The sequence below is a fragment of the Sardina pilchardus genome, chromosome 1, assembly GCF_963854185.1.
Source record: "Sardina pilchardus chromosome 1, fSarPil1.1, whole genome shotgun sequence".
Lineage (NCBI taxonomy): Eukaryota > Metazoa > Chordata > Actinopteri > Clupeiformes > Clupeidae > Sardina > Sardina pilchardus.
In genome coordinates, this window is record NC_084994.1 from 31,761,170 (window position 1) to 31,779,927 (window position 18,758).

The 18,758-nt window shown below is 43.5% G+C and overlaps 2 protein-coding genes across 2 annotated transcripts in view; both read left to right on the forward strand.

The window, feature by feature from the left end:
- The first annotated feature begins 5,660 nt into the window (after positions 1-5,660).
- ears2 (glutamyl-tRNA synthetase 2, mitochondrial) lies at positions 5,661-13,766 on the forward strand. Its single transcript, XM_062530516.1, has 9 exons — positions 5,661-6,062; positions 6,447-6,602; positions 7,368-7,557; positions 7,946-8,418; positions 9,082-9,190; positions 9,666-9,819; positions 11,851-11,981; positions 12,876-13,014; positions 13,584-13,766. Exons 1-9 carry the CDS (start codon positions 5,789-5,791, stop codon positions 13,665-13,667), a joined length of 1,710 nt encoding a protein of 569 aa, XP_062386500.1. The 5' UTR covers positions 5,661-5,788; the 3' UTR covers positions 13,668-13,766.
- Positions 13,767-14,604: 838 nt separating this feature from the next.
- The window catches only part of LOC134088303 (ADP-ribosylation factor-binding protein GGA3-like), an 18,801-nt gene continuing 14,647 nt past the window's right edge, over positions 14,605-18,758 (forward strand). Inside the window, exons 1-6 of the mRNA XM_062542244.1 lie at positions 14,605-14,735; positions 15,641-15,725; positions 16,332-16,407; positions 17,298-17,396; positions 18,052-18,175; positions 18,519-18,619. Of these exons, the coding sequence (XP_062398228.1) occupies positions 14,675-14,735; positions 15,641-15,725; positions 16,332-16,407; positions 17,298-17,396; positions 18,052-18,175; positions 18,519-18,619 (546 nt within the window). The 5' untranslated portion in view covers positions 14,605-14,674. The remainder of the gene's footprint in view (positions 14,736-15,640; positions 15,726-16,331; positions 16,408-17,297; positions 17,397-18,051; positions 18,176-18,518; positions 18,620-18,758) is intronic.

Consider the following 18,758-nt stretch of genomic DNA (forward strand, 5'->3'; position numbering starts at 1 on the left):
TTAAGTTCTAAGAACTTCTTAGGAGCGTTGTTTTAAAAAGTCTACCATCATCCCCATACCCAAAAAGCCCAGCCCAGCTTGTCATAACGACTATCGCCCAGTTGCACTCACCTCTGTGGTGATGAAATGTTTTGAGAAGCTGGTCAAGGCCCACATCTGCTCCTCACTGCCCAACACACTGGACCCTCTACAATTTGCGTACCGGCCCAATATATCCACTGGGGATGCCATTGCTCACATACTACACACTGTCCTATCACATCTGGACAAGAGCAAGGGGAAAGTGTTGAACTATGCGAGACTGTTATTTGTTGACTATAGTTCAGCCTTCAATACAATTCTTCCCTCCACCCTCATCTCGAAGCTCAGGAGCCTGGGGCTGAATGACGCCCTCTGCACATGGATCCTGAACTTCCTGACAGAGAGACCCCAGGTGGTGAAAGCGGGCAGGCACACCTCAACCTCCCTCACCCTCAGCACAGGGGCCCCCCAGGGCTGTGTTCTGTCCCCCCTGCTGTACTCCCTGTATACGCACGACTGTACAGCCACCACAGACTCAAATACCATCATTAAGTTTGCTGACGACACCGTAGTGGTAGGCCTAATCCACAACAACGATGAGGCGGCCTACCTGGAGGAAGTGAGGTGCCTGACCCAGTGGTGTCAGAGAAACAATCTCCATCTCAACGTCACCAAAACTAAAGAGATGCTGGTGGACTTTGGGAGGAAGCAGGTGCGGGACTACACACCCTTATCCATCAATGGGACCCCTGTGGAGAGGGTGGACACATTCAAGTACCTCGGTGTCCAGATCACTGAGGATCTGACATGGTCTACCCACCTGGACACTGTGGTAAAGAAAGCTAGGCAGAGACTGTACCATCTAAGGAGGCTGAAGAAATTCAGAGCATCCAAAACAGTCCTGCAGAGCTTCTACTCCAGCACCATAGAGAGCATCCTGACTGGGTGCATCACCGCTTGGTATGGTAACACCACCATCCAAGACCAAAAGGCCCTGCAGAGAGTGGTGCGTTCAGCTGAACACACCATAGGGGGGCAACTCCCTAACCTAAAGGACATCTATACCAAGCGGTGCAAGGACAAGACCACCAAGATACTCAGAGACCCCAGCCACCCAGACTATGGTCTGTTCTCTCTGCTTCCCTCAGGAAGACAATACTGCACACTGGCGGCAAGGACTGAGAGACTCAGGAAGAGTTTCTTCCCCCAAGCTGTCCGGCACTTAAATGGAACTGACTGCACATAGCACTTTCTACTCTACCTGCAATAGCCCCCCCCCCCCCCGACATCTTGAATGTATTGTTGTTTTGTTGTTTTTGTTGTTGTTGTTACTGTTTCTGTTCTATGTTAGTTTGTATGCCTCTTTTTACCTAGCATGGAGCCGACTGTAACATTTCACTGCATTTTATGTATGTGACAAATAAAATCTGAATCTGAATCTGAATCTGTAAGAATGTTCTAAGAACGCTCCTAGAAGTTCTTAGCACTTAAAGGGATATTCCGCCATTTTTGGAAATACGCTCATTTTCCACCTCCCCTCGAGCAAAACAATCGATATTTACCTTGTTCCCGTTCATCCAGCCATTCTGTGAGTCTGGCGATACAACTTTTAGCTTCAGCCTAGCATAGATCATTGAATCGGATTAGACCATTAGCTTCTCGCCTGCTAGCTTCATGTTTAAAAGTGACTAAGATTTCTGGTAATTTTCCCATTTAAAACGTGTCTCCTCTCAAGTTAGAAAGTGCAATAAGACCAACTGAAAATGAAACCTGGAGTTTTTCTAGGCTGATTTGACATGGAACTACACTCTCATCTGGCGTAGTAATCAAGGCAACTTGTAAACGTACCATAGGCGCAGTGATATCGTACGCAGCATCTGAAAATAGTCCCCATAGACAACAAGCAGTAGTAGTGCTAGTAGGTTGCAAGTTGCCTTGATTATTACGCCAGATGAGAGTGTAGTTCCATGTCAAATCAGCCTAGAAAAATAAAACGCCAGGTTTCATTTTCAGTTGGTCTTATTGCACTTTCTAACTTGAGAGGAGACACGTTTTAAATGGGAAAATTACCAGAAATCTTAGTCACTTTTAAACATGAAGCTAGCAGGCGAGAAGCTACAGTAATGGTCTAATCCGATTCAATGATCTATGCTAGGCTGAAGCTAAAAGTTGTATCGCCAGACTCACAGAATGGCTGGATGAACGGGAACAAGGTAAATATCGATTGTTTTGCTCGAGGGGAGGTGGAAAATGAGCGTATTTCCAAAAATGGCGGAATATCCCTTTAAGAGCTTCTTAACGATTCTGGGAAACCCGGCCAACTTCTTTTTGCTGTGTACACTACCTCAGTGGGCCCAGACATTCACTCACATGACTTCTCATAACACTGCTATGTATCACACAACTTCCTCAAATTCATGTCACTAATGTTTTCATTCAAAGCGATTGCTGGGCCTGCAGTGCACCCACTTACTTAAGGGCTCTCATAAATATCTATGTTGCCCCTCGGCTGCTGTGCACCTCCAAGGAATGCTGCCGTGTGGCACTGCTGCTGCCCCCACATTCCCATGGCAATCCAGACCTTTTCCAGCTGTGGTCCCCTGATGGTGGAACAATCTGGCAAGCTCCTCTCTTATCTTCAAAAACGATTCTGAAGACCCTCTCCTATAGCGCGTTTTACAACCTTACACACCTACTGTATATATACCATGCTCTTCCCTCCTCTTCCTCTTCCTCCTTCCTCTCCTCCCTCCTCTACCTCCTTCCTCTTATACCACTTCTCCTCATACTTTGACTAGTACTTGATATGTAAGCACGCATTATCCTCTAGTAGTATTGACAGATGCAGTGCAAGTCCTAGCTATAGTCGCCTTCGCACTTTATCTAAGTGTTATTATAATGCGGCAGTTATGTAGCTTAAATGTTAAAATGCGTAGGGTAGAGTGGGGGAAAACGCCCCCCTTAAGGAAAAATGTGGCATTACTGTGAAACAAAAGCTAAATGTGTTCTGAATTATTATCATGGTTATACTGTAAGTGGCAATGCCATTTATTATAAACCAACTATGAAAACTGCCTAGACTTTATATTTCATTAGATTTTTAACACAAATAAAATGTATACAAAGGGGGCGTTTTACTCCAGCAGTGGGGCAAAATGACCCCCATGGGTGGGGTAAGATGCCCCCTCCTAAAAAAACTATTTGCTTCATACATTAATAGCCAAATCAACAGACAAGCTGTTAAGCAATAAATTAATTGTAAGATTCTATATTTAATTCATAGATTAGGCTTACCAGCAGCCAAGTTACACCTTATCTAACCTAACATAACCTACACTCCTTAACTGACCACGGATTATTATGACATTTTACCATGAAATCAGTCTTCCTTCAGTTACGTCGCGAGCTTAAACTTCACAGTGGACATATGTGTGTCCCCGTAGTCAATGGGATGCAGGGCAACAGTAAAAGTGTAACTTGACTGCATGTAGTGATATTATGGGAGAAACAGGCGGGGGGCGTTTTACCCCTGGGGGGTGTTTCCCCCCACTCTACCCTAAATGTTATTCTAATGCTGACACTGTAGTTATCTAGCTTAAATGTTAAAATGCTTAAATAGGCTATCTTAAATGTTATTCTATTGCTGTGATTTCGCTTATAAAATAACTTTTTTAACGACCAAGTCCTACGCTTGTTTTTTTTTTTTTTGTGTTTTTTTTTTTACAATCGGAATTAAACTGATTGAGCCCTTATATTTCACTAAACAAAATTAAGTGGAAGGTTATTCGTTTAAATGAGTGAGTTGAAAGAATAAATTTGCCTTACAGGGAAATTTTAATTTAGAGTTTTTGAGCTCTATCAAGTTACGTGGGAGATTGGGAGTATCCTTATCTTAAACTGCAATTCTTACCATTGTAAGAACATCTTACCAATGTGTCACACTGTCCACAAATAACAAAGTGATGTCATTAAATGCTGAGTGATGTTACTGATATTTCTCCTCAGCTCCTCCTGTCCTGTCCAGTCTGAACTTTATACATTTATATATCTATATCTATATCTATATCTATCTATAGGCCTATATATATATCTATATCTATATCTATCTATCTATCTATCTATCTATAGGCCTATATATATATCTATCTATCTATCTATAGGCCTATATATATATCTATCTATCTATCTATAGGCCTATATACGTATATATCTATATCTATCTATCTATCTATAGGCCTATATATATATATATATATATATATCTATAGGCCTATATATATATATCTATATCTATATATCTATATATATATATACTGTATCTCTCTAGCTATCTATAATATATATATATATATATATATATATATATATATATATATATACACACACACACACACCTACCTGGCAACCTACACAGCATTGAAAAGGTTGAGTACATTATTCAGGTGTAGGCCTACTTGAGAAAACGGAACCTTAATGATTACTGTAACACCATCACCACATGATCTGCCATGATGTTCACTGATACTATTGGTACAGTGACGATAAACTTGACATTTGCCAAGATGGAGAGGTCTGAAATCAAGCCAGGCAAAAAGCTGTCTGCCGCCCAGAAGGCCATTTGCTTTTTGAAGCAAGTCCAAAAAGTCTGAGATGCTGAAATAATATTTTACAGTGCAAGTTCCAGTGTACAGTATGCTTCTGAAGAAAACCGACATCAAGATCCATGGGTACTGGGTTTGATGTGGTGAATCTGCCATTTTAATAAATGAGTCACACCATTACGATACATTTCTGAGTATTTTAGGGCTGATGCAAGCATCCTTGAATGACAGAGGGAGGGAAAAATGGAAAAGGACGGAAATGAATCACTTGGATTCTTCCTTAAATCCCCCAATTTCAAGATCTGTATGTCATCAGTAGGCAGAACCGACGTCACAGTTTCTTTTATGACTCAAATCAACACATATCAAAAGTAAATCATTCTAAAGAAGATGTGCAATATGATTTAGCCATGGTGATGTCATTTTAAGATAATTTCCTATGGCTATAGGCCTACATTTTAATAGGCAAATTAATAATACCTTAATAACACAAACTAACAATAGCCTACAATAGGCCAACTTCCTAAATCGATATTCAGCATTCAGTTATTCTCATTTCATCTTTTGCTCTTTTCGGAGCAATACATCGAGATTCCTCAATGATAAGCCTACATCAGAATAGAATAAGACAAATCATCACAGGCTAAAGCAGATTAGGAAAATGTATCATTTATAAGCCTATGTGAAGTTTATGTTTAAACTGTGATCATCCCTTCACATAGGCTACACTCAGCATAGGCTAAATGTAGTGGGCTACACCTTTTTAACATTCTCATTGCACAGTAAAATGCTTTTTTTCCCCATTGCATTTAAGTAGCCTAATAGAAAAATAACTATTCAGAATCATGCTGATTGGGGAAGAATATTAGTATTGGTTGAAATTCCACGAGTTTGGTTTGAATTGATTCGGCTTTTATTTTGAAACCTTCATTGCTAGTACATTGGCGGCTTTTATTTTGAACGTTACGCAAAGTGCGACACAGGAAGTAACTTGTGTAGCCTACTTGAGGTCATGTCTGTAACGATACTATTCATATTGCATTAGAGAAATGAATCAAAAATGATACAGCATTAAGCAACAACAGAAAAAACGGCCATACTGAGACGGTAGGAGAAGAATTGTCAGATTCTCCGCGTATCGTTTGGTAACTTGCAAGTAGGCAGGCATGGTCCTGTCATCGCTCACGTTTGCGTTACCTTGCACTCCAGCAAGGCACCGCAGCACTTTACTGAAACTTTGTAAACATTGCAAGTGGACAGTTCCGGGGCGACCTGTGCATCAGTTCGTGGGAGCAAAAGGAGTTTCTCAACGGGATCATTGGGGACCGAGGTGGTCGTCCATCAGCGGCGGCTCTGAGAGATCCGTAGTCCTTCATTGGAAAAGGCATCATTCTGCTGATCACGGACAGGTTCGGGTGAGGTTTGCGCCAAGTCCAACCGGTGAGCAACCTATCCTTCCTGCGAAGGGGGTCATCGACTCGTCCTCGTTTAATGTCAAAGCCGTCAAATCTGAGTCTATTATATGATGTGCACGGTCAGATCAGATGGCATTCAAAGCGTTAGATGCTTATTCATTTTAGGGATCACTACTTAGAAGATGACTAGGTAAAACCCAGTGAAGTTCTATGACATTTAGGATTTTGGACACTGGATAGACACACACACACACACACACGCACACGCATATAGGTGGTGGTCAGTGTGACACCCAAAACATACAATGAAATAGTTAGCTTACGTCAATTCATTCTTTGAAACATGACTCACTTTACAGGTCTCGTAGCAACTAACCTTGAATTATTATTCACCATCTTTTCCCTGTAGGCTTCCTTCATTTAGGAGGGCTTCGCACAGCACTGTACAACTACCTCTTTGCCAAGAAGTATGGCGGGAGCTTCATCCTGCGAATGGAGGACACCGACCAGAGCAGACTGGTGCCTGGAGCGGCAGATGCCATTGAGGACATGTTGGAGTGGGCAGGTAGGGGCCGGGGCCCATGCAGTAAACTCAACAAAAAAACAGTCTATGAGGGGGTCGATTGTTGTTGATCAGTACACACACACACACACATTACATTACATTTCATTTGGCTGACGCTTTTTAACCAAAGCCACTTACAAACACACGCACGCACGCACGCACGCACACATGCACACACACACACACACATATAGTACACAGTGCGTTAGGGTTTTTTGCACATTTACAGACATATGCATACTGACACACACACACACACACTCACTCACAGATGAAAATACTCAGTGGGTCAGTGGGTGTTACACACACACACACATTTACATGCATTTAGTTTGCAAATGGTCATTGGTATAGTTGTTAACATGATCATGAATATTTTCTTTCTATATGCAAGTATCCTCTCATATCCACTGTGTCCTGAACAGGATCACAGAATTTTAACCCCTAACATCACTAGTATGCTGATTCGTTCATTCAAGTTCAATTGTAACATCTCTACCATTTATGCACTTATTACAGTTACTGGTGCACTTATTGTGTGTTTTTTTTTTAAATTGTTCTTAAAAGCTTTACCATGTAAGTTACTAGTGTATTTTTTTACTTGTTCTAACTGATGATGTGAAGCATATTGAACTGCCTTGATAAGAAATGTGCTATATTATAAAATTGCCTTGCCTTGCCTTGCCTTGCCATGTTGTAAGTCGCTTTGGTTAAAAAGCGTCAGGCAAATGTATTGTAATGTAATGTTGTTGTCCCGGCTCGTAGGGATCCCTCCGGACGAGAGTCCGCGGCGCGGCGGTCCCGCGGGGCCGTACCTGCAGTCTCGGCGGTTGGGCCTGTACGCGGAGGCGGCGCAGACGCTGCTGGAGTCGGGCCACGCGTACCGCTGCTTCTGCTCCGCCCAGCGGCTGGAGCTGCTCAAGAAGGAGGCGCTCAGGAGCGGAGAGACGCCGCGGTGAGGCGGGGGTTTTTACACACACATGCACGCACGCACGCATGCACACACACACATATATATACAGACACAGACACATACTGTACATACACAAACACACACACACACACACACACATAATTGCATATACATAAATACACACACACACACACACGCAGACTAGACTAGATCATGCATGCACATCCACAACCATACACAAACATTAAGATGCCCCCCCCCCCCCCCCACACACACACACACACACTTGCAGACTAGACTAGATCATGCATGCACATCCACAACCATACACAAACACACACACACACACACACACACACACACACACACACCCACTTGCAGACATACTGTACACATATCCACCGTCTCATCATGTTTCATTTCTCTTCAGCTACGACAACCGCTGCCGCCACCTCCAGCCGCCCCAGCTGGCGGAGCGTCTGTCCCGGGGCACGCCGCACGTGATCCGCTTCCGCCTGGAGCCCGGCGCCGAGCCCTTCCAGGACCTGGTGTTCGGCCGCAACCGCCACGAGGTGTCGGCGGTGGAGGGCGACCCGGTGCTGATGAAGGCCGACGGCTTCCCCACCTACCACCTGGCCAACGTGGTGGACGACCGGCGCATGGGCGTGACGCACGTTCTCCGCGGCGGCGAGTGGCTCATCTCGACCTCCAAGCACCTGCTGCTGTACGGGGCGCTGGGCTGGGCGCCGCCCGTCTTCGGCCACCTGCCGCTGCTGCTGAACCGCGACGGCGCCAAGCTGTCCAAGCGCCAGGGCGACATCTTCGTCCAGAGCTTCGCCCGCCGCGGGGCGCTGCCCGAGGCGCTGCTGGACATGGTGACCAACTGCGGCTCGGGGTTCGAAGGTGTGCGTGCGTGTGTGTGTGTGTGTGTGTGTGTGTGTGTGTGTGTGTGTGTGTGTGTGCGTGTGCGTGTGCGTGTGCGTGTGCGTGTGTGTGTGTGAGAGGTTGAGGCAGAATACTATGGCAATACAAATTGTATTTTTGGCATGCCAGTAAAGCTCAATTGAAATGAATGAGAGAGAGAGAGAGAGACAGACAGACACACATTCCAGTGAAGTAGTACAGTATGTTTATACAAATGTCTATATCAGTTTAAAGTATATGTACATGTATATGTTTTGTCTCTGTAATTGTTGTTATGTCTTACCTTCACATGTACAAATTGCTTTGGCAATACAAGTTTTAATTTGTCATGCCATTAAAGCAACTTTTGAACTTTTTTGAATTTGAATTTTGACAGACAGACAGACAGAGAGAGAGAGAGGCACAGACAGGCAGGCAGGCAGATATCAGTGATGTTAACTTGAGAAAATAGGATAAAGAGAGAGAGAGAGAGAGAGAGAGAGAGAGAGAGAGAGAGAGAGAGAGAGAGAGAGAGAGAGAGAGAGAGAGAGAGAGAGAGAGAGAGAGAGAGAGAGAGAGAGAGAGAGAAAGAGAGAGTTGTGAACGAAGTGGTCTGTGTTTTACGCGAAAGTATGTGTGATTGACTGTGTCTTTATCACCCAGGCAACCGCATGGGACGTAACCTTGACGAGCTCATCGCCGAGTTCAACGAGTCCAAGATCACCACTCACTCGGCCCTTCTGGATCTGGACAAACTCCCAGAGTTCAACAGGTGAGGGAAACCGCACGGCGTCACCTGCCAAAGATTAGAAGGACTGTGCTATTGCTTTTCTTTTTCAAAAAGTTGAAACTAAATTAATTGTTCTACCTCTCTATTACCTCCGCCAAGGAGGTTATGTTTTCGTCGGGGTTTGTTTGTTGGTTTGTTTGTCTGTCTGCCTGATTGTTCGCAAGATAACTCAGAAAGTTATGGATGGATGTCGATGAAATTTTCAGGGAAGGTCTGAAATGACCCAAGAAAAGAGTACATTTTGAGTGATTTGTATCACCGTCTGGATACAGGAGGTGGTTATGTGTTCGCTTGGAAGAGGTTTGCGCTCTCTGAGTGCTTTTCTAGTAAACATCTGTATTTGGAGGACAAAACCAGAAGGCTAGAGGGAAAGTTGTTTCTTGTGTTAATTAAGAATGTGTGTGTGTGTGTGTGTGTGTGTGTTTGTGTATAACTATGGCCTCTGTGTTTGCTGCAGGATCCACCTCTCGCAGAGAATAGACGACGTGGAACGTTGCCGCCACCTAGTGGAGGAGTTGAGGGAGCACATCATCCAGACGTTTGGCCCACAGATCCAGGAGGATGATGTCCTAGACGAGGAGTACATCCAGAGGGTCCTTCACCTCAGAAAGGTGCCATGACCACTCAACTCTCTCATAGCAATGATCAGTCACCCCACAGTACTGTAGGTAGAAGAAGGAAGTAGAGAAGACTCTTTATTTCTTAACATAGTACCAGTACCCCTCTATTGAGTGTCAGTCTTCTTGGTGGTTATTAGCAGTACTGTAAGTCGTTATGGAATTGCTTGCTTTAGCTTTGGTTATGATTCATGGCTTAGGATCCATTCTGAAGTATTTGTAGCCTTATGATATGGCCTGTTCATAAAACGATAGGAAGTATCCTAGGAAATGCTAGATTGTCCTGTGTAATCAGTCATTATATGCTGCATGTATGCAATGACTAGTCTAGGCAGTGACAGAGTCTCTAGCCCAATGTCGTTTCTCAGTGCTACTGCCCACCTTCCACCTTTTTGTCTCTGCCTCTCACTATCTATTGTATCACACGTCTATCACTATTGTAACAAAATGGGGCAGCTGTGACCTTCCGGTTAGCAAATCAGACTTGATGTGACCGAAGGGAAGGGTGGCCGGCTCAAGCCCTGACTGGGAGGATAAAAAAAATGGGTGAGGGGGGGTGTCTACGTCTCACTGTGTGCTGTGTCATTGACCACAAATGGGTAAAATGCAGCTTACCATCATTGATTCTGTCTGTCTGTCTGTCTGTCTGTCTGTCTGTCTGTCTGTCTGTCTGTCTGTCTGTCTGTCTATCTATCTAACATGTCTGTCTGTCTGTCTGTCTGTCTATCTATCTATCTAACATGTCTGTCTGTCTGTCTGTCTGTCTATATATCTCAGTAGTATTAATTAGTAGTAATAGTAATGGAGTAATAGTAGTGGTAATAGGGCATTAAAACCAGAAATACATGACATTATATTACATGACGTTATATTACATGACTTTATATTACATGACATTGGTCGAAAAATGAAGCAGTGAAGCTGTGCTGAGGTTATAACGAAACCACTCACTCACCCTCGCCTATGTGAAATGGGTGAAAAGCAGCCTGCCATCAGGGAATCTACCTATTTATCTATCTGTTTATCTATCCATCTATCTGTCTGTTCATTTGTCTATCTATCTATCTCAATAGAATGTTTATAAAACATAGACAAGCATAAACACATTGTTACATTACATTTCACTGGAATGATGAGACCGAGAGGCTGTGCTAAGGTTATGGTGAAACCACTCACTCGCCCCCGTCTCATCTACACAGTGGAGAATCTGTGTCATGCCAAATGTCATCTAGATGACAAGGTCAATCGTCCCCTCTCCTCTCCTCACCCGTCTCTGAAGATGTGTGTGCTGAAGATGTTTTGCGTTGGTTTTTTTTCACACTTTCTTGCTCGCTCTTTGCTCTGTATGTTGTTCAAAACTCGTGTATTGCACCTTAGCCATTTTCTCCTCGTCTCCTCCAACAGCTGTTGTGCCTCATGTGCAAGCTCGCTCTGAGTAAACGCGTCTTCACCTCGTGAGCTAAACTCAACGCGCAAACCTGCAAGAAGTTGATTCTCCGAATGCTATGTGTCGAGCTGGCCTAGTTCTGACGACTAAGGGGCTCAGTCACATAAACTGTGAACGCTATCTGGAGTTAAACTGACACATGCAGTGTTGTGGCTCTCACCGAGCTGAATTTAGACACACTGTTATGTTTTCTGACCATTCAGTATACTGGTTGTACTTTGAGCCCCTTTTGAATTGATGTGTGTTTGTGTATGTAGCCTTCTCTTAAATTAAGATACTTCCTTTGAATGTGAATGTGTAAATAAAGTTGTAGGTACAGAGTTATTAAGTGTAGGTGCACACTACAAGCACATTTCTGTTTGGTTACTGTACGTTAGAGAGATGGAATAACTTTCTAAAGCCCAAAGCCCAGTAGTTAATTCCAAAAACAAATGGTTTGGAATAGACCGTGGCGTGGACCTAGTGCAGAAATACCCCAAACTGACATGGAATTATGGTCCTGGGTCGTCGTCGTCGTCATCCTCGTGTCTGCTCTTGTGACGGATGCTCTTGACCATTTGACCTCTCTCCCCCCACAGGGTCACATCTCCGCTGTGCACGACCTGGTCACCCCCACCTACGCCTATCTGTGGATCAGGCCGTCGGTTGCCCGGCAGCAGCTGGACGAGCTGACGTCGGACGCGGCGACCATCGCCACGCTGGTGATCGAGTGAGTTTCCAAAACAAACAACAACAGGCCTGGAGCTTCAGTGTGGTTTAGCCATAGATTGGGTCACTCTGTTTGGATTGCAAACTATACTATACTGTAGGTGATCTACAGATGCTCAGATTGGTAACAAACTTTCTGTTGAAACGTTCTGATGGTAACTACAATTTATGGTTGAGTTTAGGGTTAGGGCTTAGGTTTGGTTAAATGTAGCTTGCAAGTAAATACAAATGTGTGTAAACAAACAAACAAACAACTACATTATGTTGTGCGTGCCTGTAACCAAGTGCTTGCTTTAAGTAAATAAACGTGATGGGACTTCCCAGCCAGTATGACTGGATGAGTTAGTTGACCAAACAAACTTTCTGTTGAAACGTTCTGATGTTAACTAGACCATTTATGGTTGAGTTTATGGCTAGGGCTTTGGTTTGGTTAAACTTAAATAGACCTGCAATAGCCTGTAACCCAGTAAATAAGTAAATAATCGGGAAAGGACTGCCCAGGCAGTATGACTGAGGAATTGCTCATGGGAATATTTTCAGTAGTTAGTTGACCACTGGAATAGTGAAAATGAAATTGCAAGTAACATTGTGTGTGTGTGTGTGTGTGTGTGTGTGTGTGTGTGTGTGTGTGTGTGTGTGTGTGAGCGTGTGTGTGAGCATGCGTGCGGGTGTGTGTATAAAACACAGAGTACCATCAGTAGTGTGCGTTTGAATTCAGCATCATCAACCTCTCTCTCTCTCTCTCTCTCTCTGTCATTCTCTCTCCCACCCCTCCCCCTCCTCCTCCCCTCTCTCCTCCATCTCATCCCCCCATCCCTCCTCCTCCCCTCTCTCCTCCATCTCATCCCTCCTCCTCCTCCTCCCCTCTCTCCCCCATCTCATCCCTCCTGTGTAGATTGATGGAGGCAGGCCGTGGGAAAGCTCTGACCACGGACTGGCTGAGCGCTGAGCTGAAGGCCGTGGCCAAGAAGGTCAAGTCCACCAAGTACAGCTCCGTGATGAGGCTCCTCAGGCTCGCCCTCAGTGGACAGCAGGTAGCAACCGCCCTCTCATGGTCCACCAGGGGGGGATTAAGCCAGACATTATAGATCTATAAAAAAAATGTATTCATTCAGTATAAATTATAATTTTGTTTCTATATGATTTTATATCCAGTTTTACTTCAATTGGATTGTAGGTGTGTAACATAGTAGGGGTGTGAGTCCCCATGTTCAGTGTACATGTTAGCATTGTAGCTAAAATCTTAAATAGCTTAAATTCCTAGTGCTTTAGGTAGGGGAATTCCCTTAAAAAAAATTGTTTTAAAAAATCACCAACAACGCAAACGTCACCAACAAGAGTCATGCAAGCAGTGCAGGCCAACTGAGTGTGGTGCAATCATGTCAATATGGTTAGATTGAAATCTGTCTGGAGTGCTTCCAGCACCTTGTTGAATCTCTGCCTTATAAAGAATGACAAGGAAGCTTTGAGGGCCAAACGGAGTCCAATCCAATACTACTGTAGCAATGTGCACCTACTGTACCAAAGTGGCCAGTGGATGTGGTCTATGTGTTGCTTTACTTAAAGGATTAACTTGAACATGCTTGTTCTTTTCCTCTTGCAGCAAGGGCCAAGTGTTGCTGAGATGATGGTATCTTTAGGTAGTGGAGAAACCTGCCAACGACTGCGCCGAGTGCTGCAACACTGATAAGAAGAACACACGGCTTGTTGAAATCTATTGTTTGGTCTCTGTATTGATGTTATCTGTATTTTGCTTCTGTGAACAAATAAACAATTGATTTGGATAGATATTGGGATCTGTTTCATGGAGGCATCCAGTGACCTGCCATATGAAAAGATGGGTTATTATGAGTAGTAGCGCATTGAATGCCATAACCACCAATGTGGTCACACAAATCAAGAATCCCCTTACAAAAAAGAACTAGCAATACTTTTCATGGGTTTCGTCAGGTCCCTTTCCACAGGTGTATTAATCAAACACCTTGCAGTGTGCATTCATAATCTTGGTGCATGATTTTATACACCTGTGGAAAGGGACCTGGTGAAACCCATGAATATGATTTCTATGGTAGTGTATTACTTCTGTGATGTTCTGTAATTGCTAATATAATGTCTACAATCTACATATAATGTCTACATATACTGTATACTACAGTATGCCTACCCTCTACAGTGTTCCTATAGTAGACTAGTGGCCTATGTCCCAAAATACTTTAATACCTCTGTGTGTCCCAAAATATTAGGATAATACAATGATCACTAAAATATTTGTCCCAAAACAATATGATAGCCTAGTTATTTTGCGCAAGGGAAGTCATCACCCCCACGAATCAAGCGGCAACAAACTAACTGCAACCAGCCTGAACACAGAACTGCTCAGCCATTCACCTCAGTCGGTCTACTGGTTTGTGCAGAAGACGTACAGTATCTAACGTGTTGCTTTGCTGCGCAAACTTCAGCTGTTATTATGGCTAATCAGAAAATCAAATAATGATTAATATGCTGTCGTATTTGAAGAAAGCTACTGGCTTTAGAGGATTTATAAGAGAGAAGGAGAAGTAGGTAAATGTGTCGTCGAGGGGGGCGTGAGTGCGTAATTATCAGCGTGACTTCTGAGCCAGCGAAATGTAAGTCACATGTTGCCGAGCAAAGCCGAACTGGAAGTCGCTGCTGCTGCTCCGGGCACAACGGTGGATGGCAACCCAGACGAACATGGCGACAGGCGAGAGCACGGATACATTAGAAACTTGGCTGAGTAAGTCTAAAAGTTTTCAAATATAGGCTTATATCACCAGACGTGGTAACCATTGAATGTGCTTAATGTAGATGTGGTTGACTATAATGTAACGAGCGCGTCAGCTTTGTTATGGTGCTGCTGGACTTGTCTAGTCACTGTCAGCACAGCACAGCTGTCAAAGTTGCCACTTATGTTGCCTTTCTGATAAGAGGATACGTCTGAACACGCTACTGTAGCGTTTGTTTGTTTTCAGGTTCGTGCATTTTCAATATTTTGCCAAGAAGCTGATGTTTTGGAAACGATGACAGCTAAATAGATCCACATTCCCGGTAGAGCGCGTCAATTCTCGTATTCGCTCGTCCTTTATGGTCAGATCTGTATGGTTGTTTAACAAAAGAAACTAGGCGAGCCGTTTTACCTAGAATGATAATCCGCAAGTCATAATGCGTAGGTTATATGTCGTAGGCTATCTGTTTTTGATGAACGAAAAAAACAGGAAGCGTTGAGCGAGTTGTCATGTGCTCGTCAAAAGTTTTGAATTCCTCACTCTGAAGAGTCGCGAGTGCAGAAAGATACGCTGCGGTTTGTGAGTGTGACACCCAACAACCGTCACTTTATTACTTGACCAGCTGCGTGACTGTCATTCATGGTCATGACATCTAAATGGTTCCCTGCACAATCTTGAGAGCAGGAAGGGAAACCTTGAACGGTTAGCAATGGCAATGAATGAATTTGTTGAAATAGTAAAAAAAATGGCGTAAAGTTATTTTCAAACGTTAATGAAAGTAACGTGTTGTCGTGTTCGTCTTGACAAACTCTGTGAGGCAATCTCTCTCTCTCTCTTTCTTTCTCTCTCTCTCTCCCCTTCCTGCTTGTCTGATCTGCTGTACACAAAAACTAACACATTTCGCTCTTTCCCTTAGATAAAGTCACAGACCCAAGTAATACGAAAGACAGGTGGGACTGCATTCAAGGGTTCTATGAGAAGGTCAACAGAGAATCAGATGGGTTAGTAGGCCGCACGACACGACCACATTACACAGTACTGTAGCTGTCTAGACCACGCTTGACCCTGTCCAGATTTTCGTGAGTTCTGGGCTAGTTCTGTTGTCTTGTCTGCAGATAGTTAGTCAATTTTAGAGTTTGTCAGTTTATTTATTTATTTGTTTGATCATATTTGACTGATAAGGATTGTTTTTTTCTCTCTTGCAAAGATTCTTTTTTTTTTTGAGAGGGAGAAGGTTCACTGGAGCACACAGAGATGGCTTTTAGTTATATTTTATGATTGTGCACACAGCAATAGACTAATGTTTAAACACTTCTGTGTCTTTGTCAGCGTCCACATGTAGGCCTATGCATTTTTATTTCAGTTTTATGCAGAGAGCAGTATGCTCACTTACACATTGCGATGCCTTTCCTTTGTTATACACACAGACAAGATAAGTTGTTTGAACTGGTTGTAGGGTAATGGCAATTGTGGTCATGCTTGAGTTTGTTTTAGTAGCACAGCATTTCATCATCCACCACACTTAACACTTCAAACACACACAGTGTATCACAGTAATAACGTTGCATCTAGGTTTTCATTTTGGTTCTCTTTCCTCCCACTCTCAGGCCTCAGGTTGCCACTCGTCTTCTGGCCCATAAGATCCAGTCTCCTCAGGAAAAGGAGGCATTGCAGGCACTTACAGTAAGATTATACCCCCCACTGCCTCAAAAGACTACAATTCCCAGAATGCTTTGCTTCAGTGTCATTACTGAATTGCACACTTGGTTAATCTATGGCACTTGTGTCTGTGTCTAATCTCTGGTCTAATCTTTACTCTCGGCTCTTTCAAGGTTAGACATTAAGAAGTTTATCATTACTGTCATATCAACGCTAGTTGACTGCTGCTGACGAACGTCCACATGTTTTTTTTTTTTAACAAGTGTCAGCTGAACTCCTCCTGACAGAGACTCATTGCATACCTTTGGCAGAACGCTAACCCGCCAGTTTAAGCTCCAGCAGTGAAAACTAACGTCCAGAGTTATAATGTAATGAAAGTCACAGTGTATATACGGTTTGCTAGTCTCAGGTTTTCCTCTCTGGCCAAATTCACTCAGGCCGACCTCTTGACTCAGTGTCTGTGACTGCTTCTCTCACAGGATTGTTTAGCTTGGATTCCATTCAACTTGTTTCAAATGATAAATTAATTTGCTGTAGATTGGGATGGATCGATTACCATTTTGTTTGAGATTTTATTGTGTTTTTAAGAGTTGCCCTGACAACCTGACCTGGTTTTGAACTCATATCTGTTCTTACTTCCTCCTCTGGTTGTAGTGGACTTATCTCTTATGTTATATGCGTTTATGTAGAATAAGTTATTGTATGAGTTGTATGGAAACCCAATACAGAGGAGTCTTGTCAGAGTCTTTGGAGATGTGTTTCTATTTTGTTTATTATTATTGTGTTCACACATATAACACAAAACAACAGTAAACAAATGCATATTATAACTTTTGACATCATAATCTTCTTTTAATGTCTACTGTCCTTTGATTGGTTATATGCATTCCAATTCTTATGGTTCTATTGAAAAGCTCCTAGAGGCCTGCATGAACTACTGCGGGAAGAGATTCCAGAGCGAGGCTGCGAAGTTTCGATTTCTGAACGAACTCATCAAAGTTCTCTCACCAAAGGTAGCGCTTCAAAGGACTGTACAGATTGATGAATTGATTTGTGGAGAGGTGTGTGTGTGTGTGTGTGTGTGTGTGTGTGTGTGTGTGTGTGTGTGTGTGTGTGTGTGTGTGTGTGTGTGTGTGTGTGTGTGTGTGTGTGTGTGTGTGTGTGTGTGTGTGTGTGTGTGTGTGTGTGTGTGTGTGTGTGTGTGTGTGTGTGTGTGTGTGTTGGGGGAGATTGATAGTGGATTAAAAATGGATGAATATCATCCATATGTGTACATTTTCCCTTCATCTGGTTGAGGTTGTAGTACACACAGAGCCTATAAAACAGCCCTCTCATATATTGCTATCCTCTAATCTAAAGGAACACTGACATGATGCGTTAAGCTTGCAGACTTTGCAGACTGATTGATGGATGGGTGAAAGGGTGGATAAATTTAAGAATAGGATACTGTACATATCTGCACCTTTTCTATTCTATTCCATTAGAATAGGCCTGTTCTATTGCTTATTCTGTTCTTAGATGTACAAATCAAATAAGGATATGCTCTCTCTGCTAATGAGTGATTAATAACCCCCTCTCCACACCCACCCACCCCTTCTTCTCCTGACCACCCCCCCCCCCCCCCCCCCCCCCCTCTCTGTCCTGTCTATCTCTGGCTCCTCCCCTCAGTACCTGGGGACGTACAGCCCGGAGACCGTGAAGCAGAGGGTGATCGAGGTTCTGTACAGCTGGACGACATGGCTGAAGGACGAGGCCAAGGTCCAGGAGGCCTACCGCATGCTCAAGAAACAAGGCAAGGCCTAACTGCTCCGCTCTCCTCCCTGTCACAGGGATGACTTGTGTGTCGTTATATCATTGGGTGCTCAAGAAACAAGGCAACTGCCCTGTAGTGGTCTGTGTGTGTCCGTTGTAGCTGTTGTGATTGGTAATCTCCTTTTATTCTAGATGGCTACTGGGACAATTAGATGACAATTGGTCAATTCGGCTAACTTTTAACTCTTACTTGCATTAATCAGTTGATTAATGAGCACTGTCCCTGTCAAATAAGAAAACAATCCTACTACTCCCCTCTCCTTCCAGTTCATCAGAGATTTATTTCGTTTTGCACATTATTACTCTCTTCTTATGTGATTTAGGGGTGATCAAGAAAGACCCCAAGCTACCAGCAACCATAGTAATGCCACCACCAACAGAAAGACCGGAAGGTTCTCTCTTTGATGACGAAGACAAATCTAAGGTGTGTGTCCAGTGTGTGTTGCATGTTTGTTAATTGCATCATGCAACACGTGTTTATACTATGAGTCTGCGTGTTGTGTTGAAATGAAAATTGCAGCGTCTGAACCAACCTCTAATATGAAATCAGCATGTCTTGTCAG

Bases quoted from the DNA above. Each gene is read 5' to 3' on its own strand.
- ears2 (XM_062530516.1), top strand. From the start codon at position 5,789: ATGGTCCTGTCATCGCTCACGTTTGCGTTACCTTGCACTCCAGCAAGG. The intron at 6,603-7,367 runs GTAGGGGCCGGG...CCCGGCTCGTAG, and splicing joins GGACATGTTGGAGTGGGCAG to GGATCCCTCCGGACGAGAGT. The intron at 13,015-13,583 runs GTAGCAACCGCC...TTCCTCTTGCAG, and splicing joins TCGCCCTCAGTGGACAGCAG to CAAGGGCCAAGTGTTGCTGA.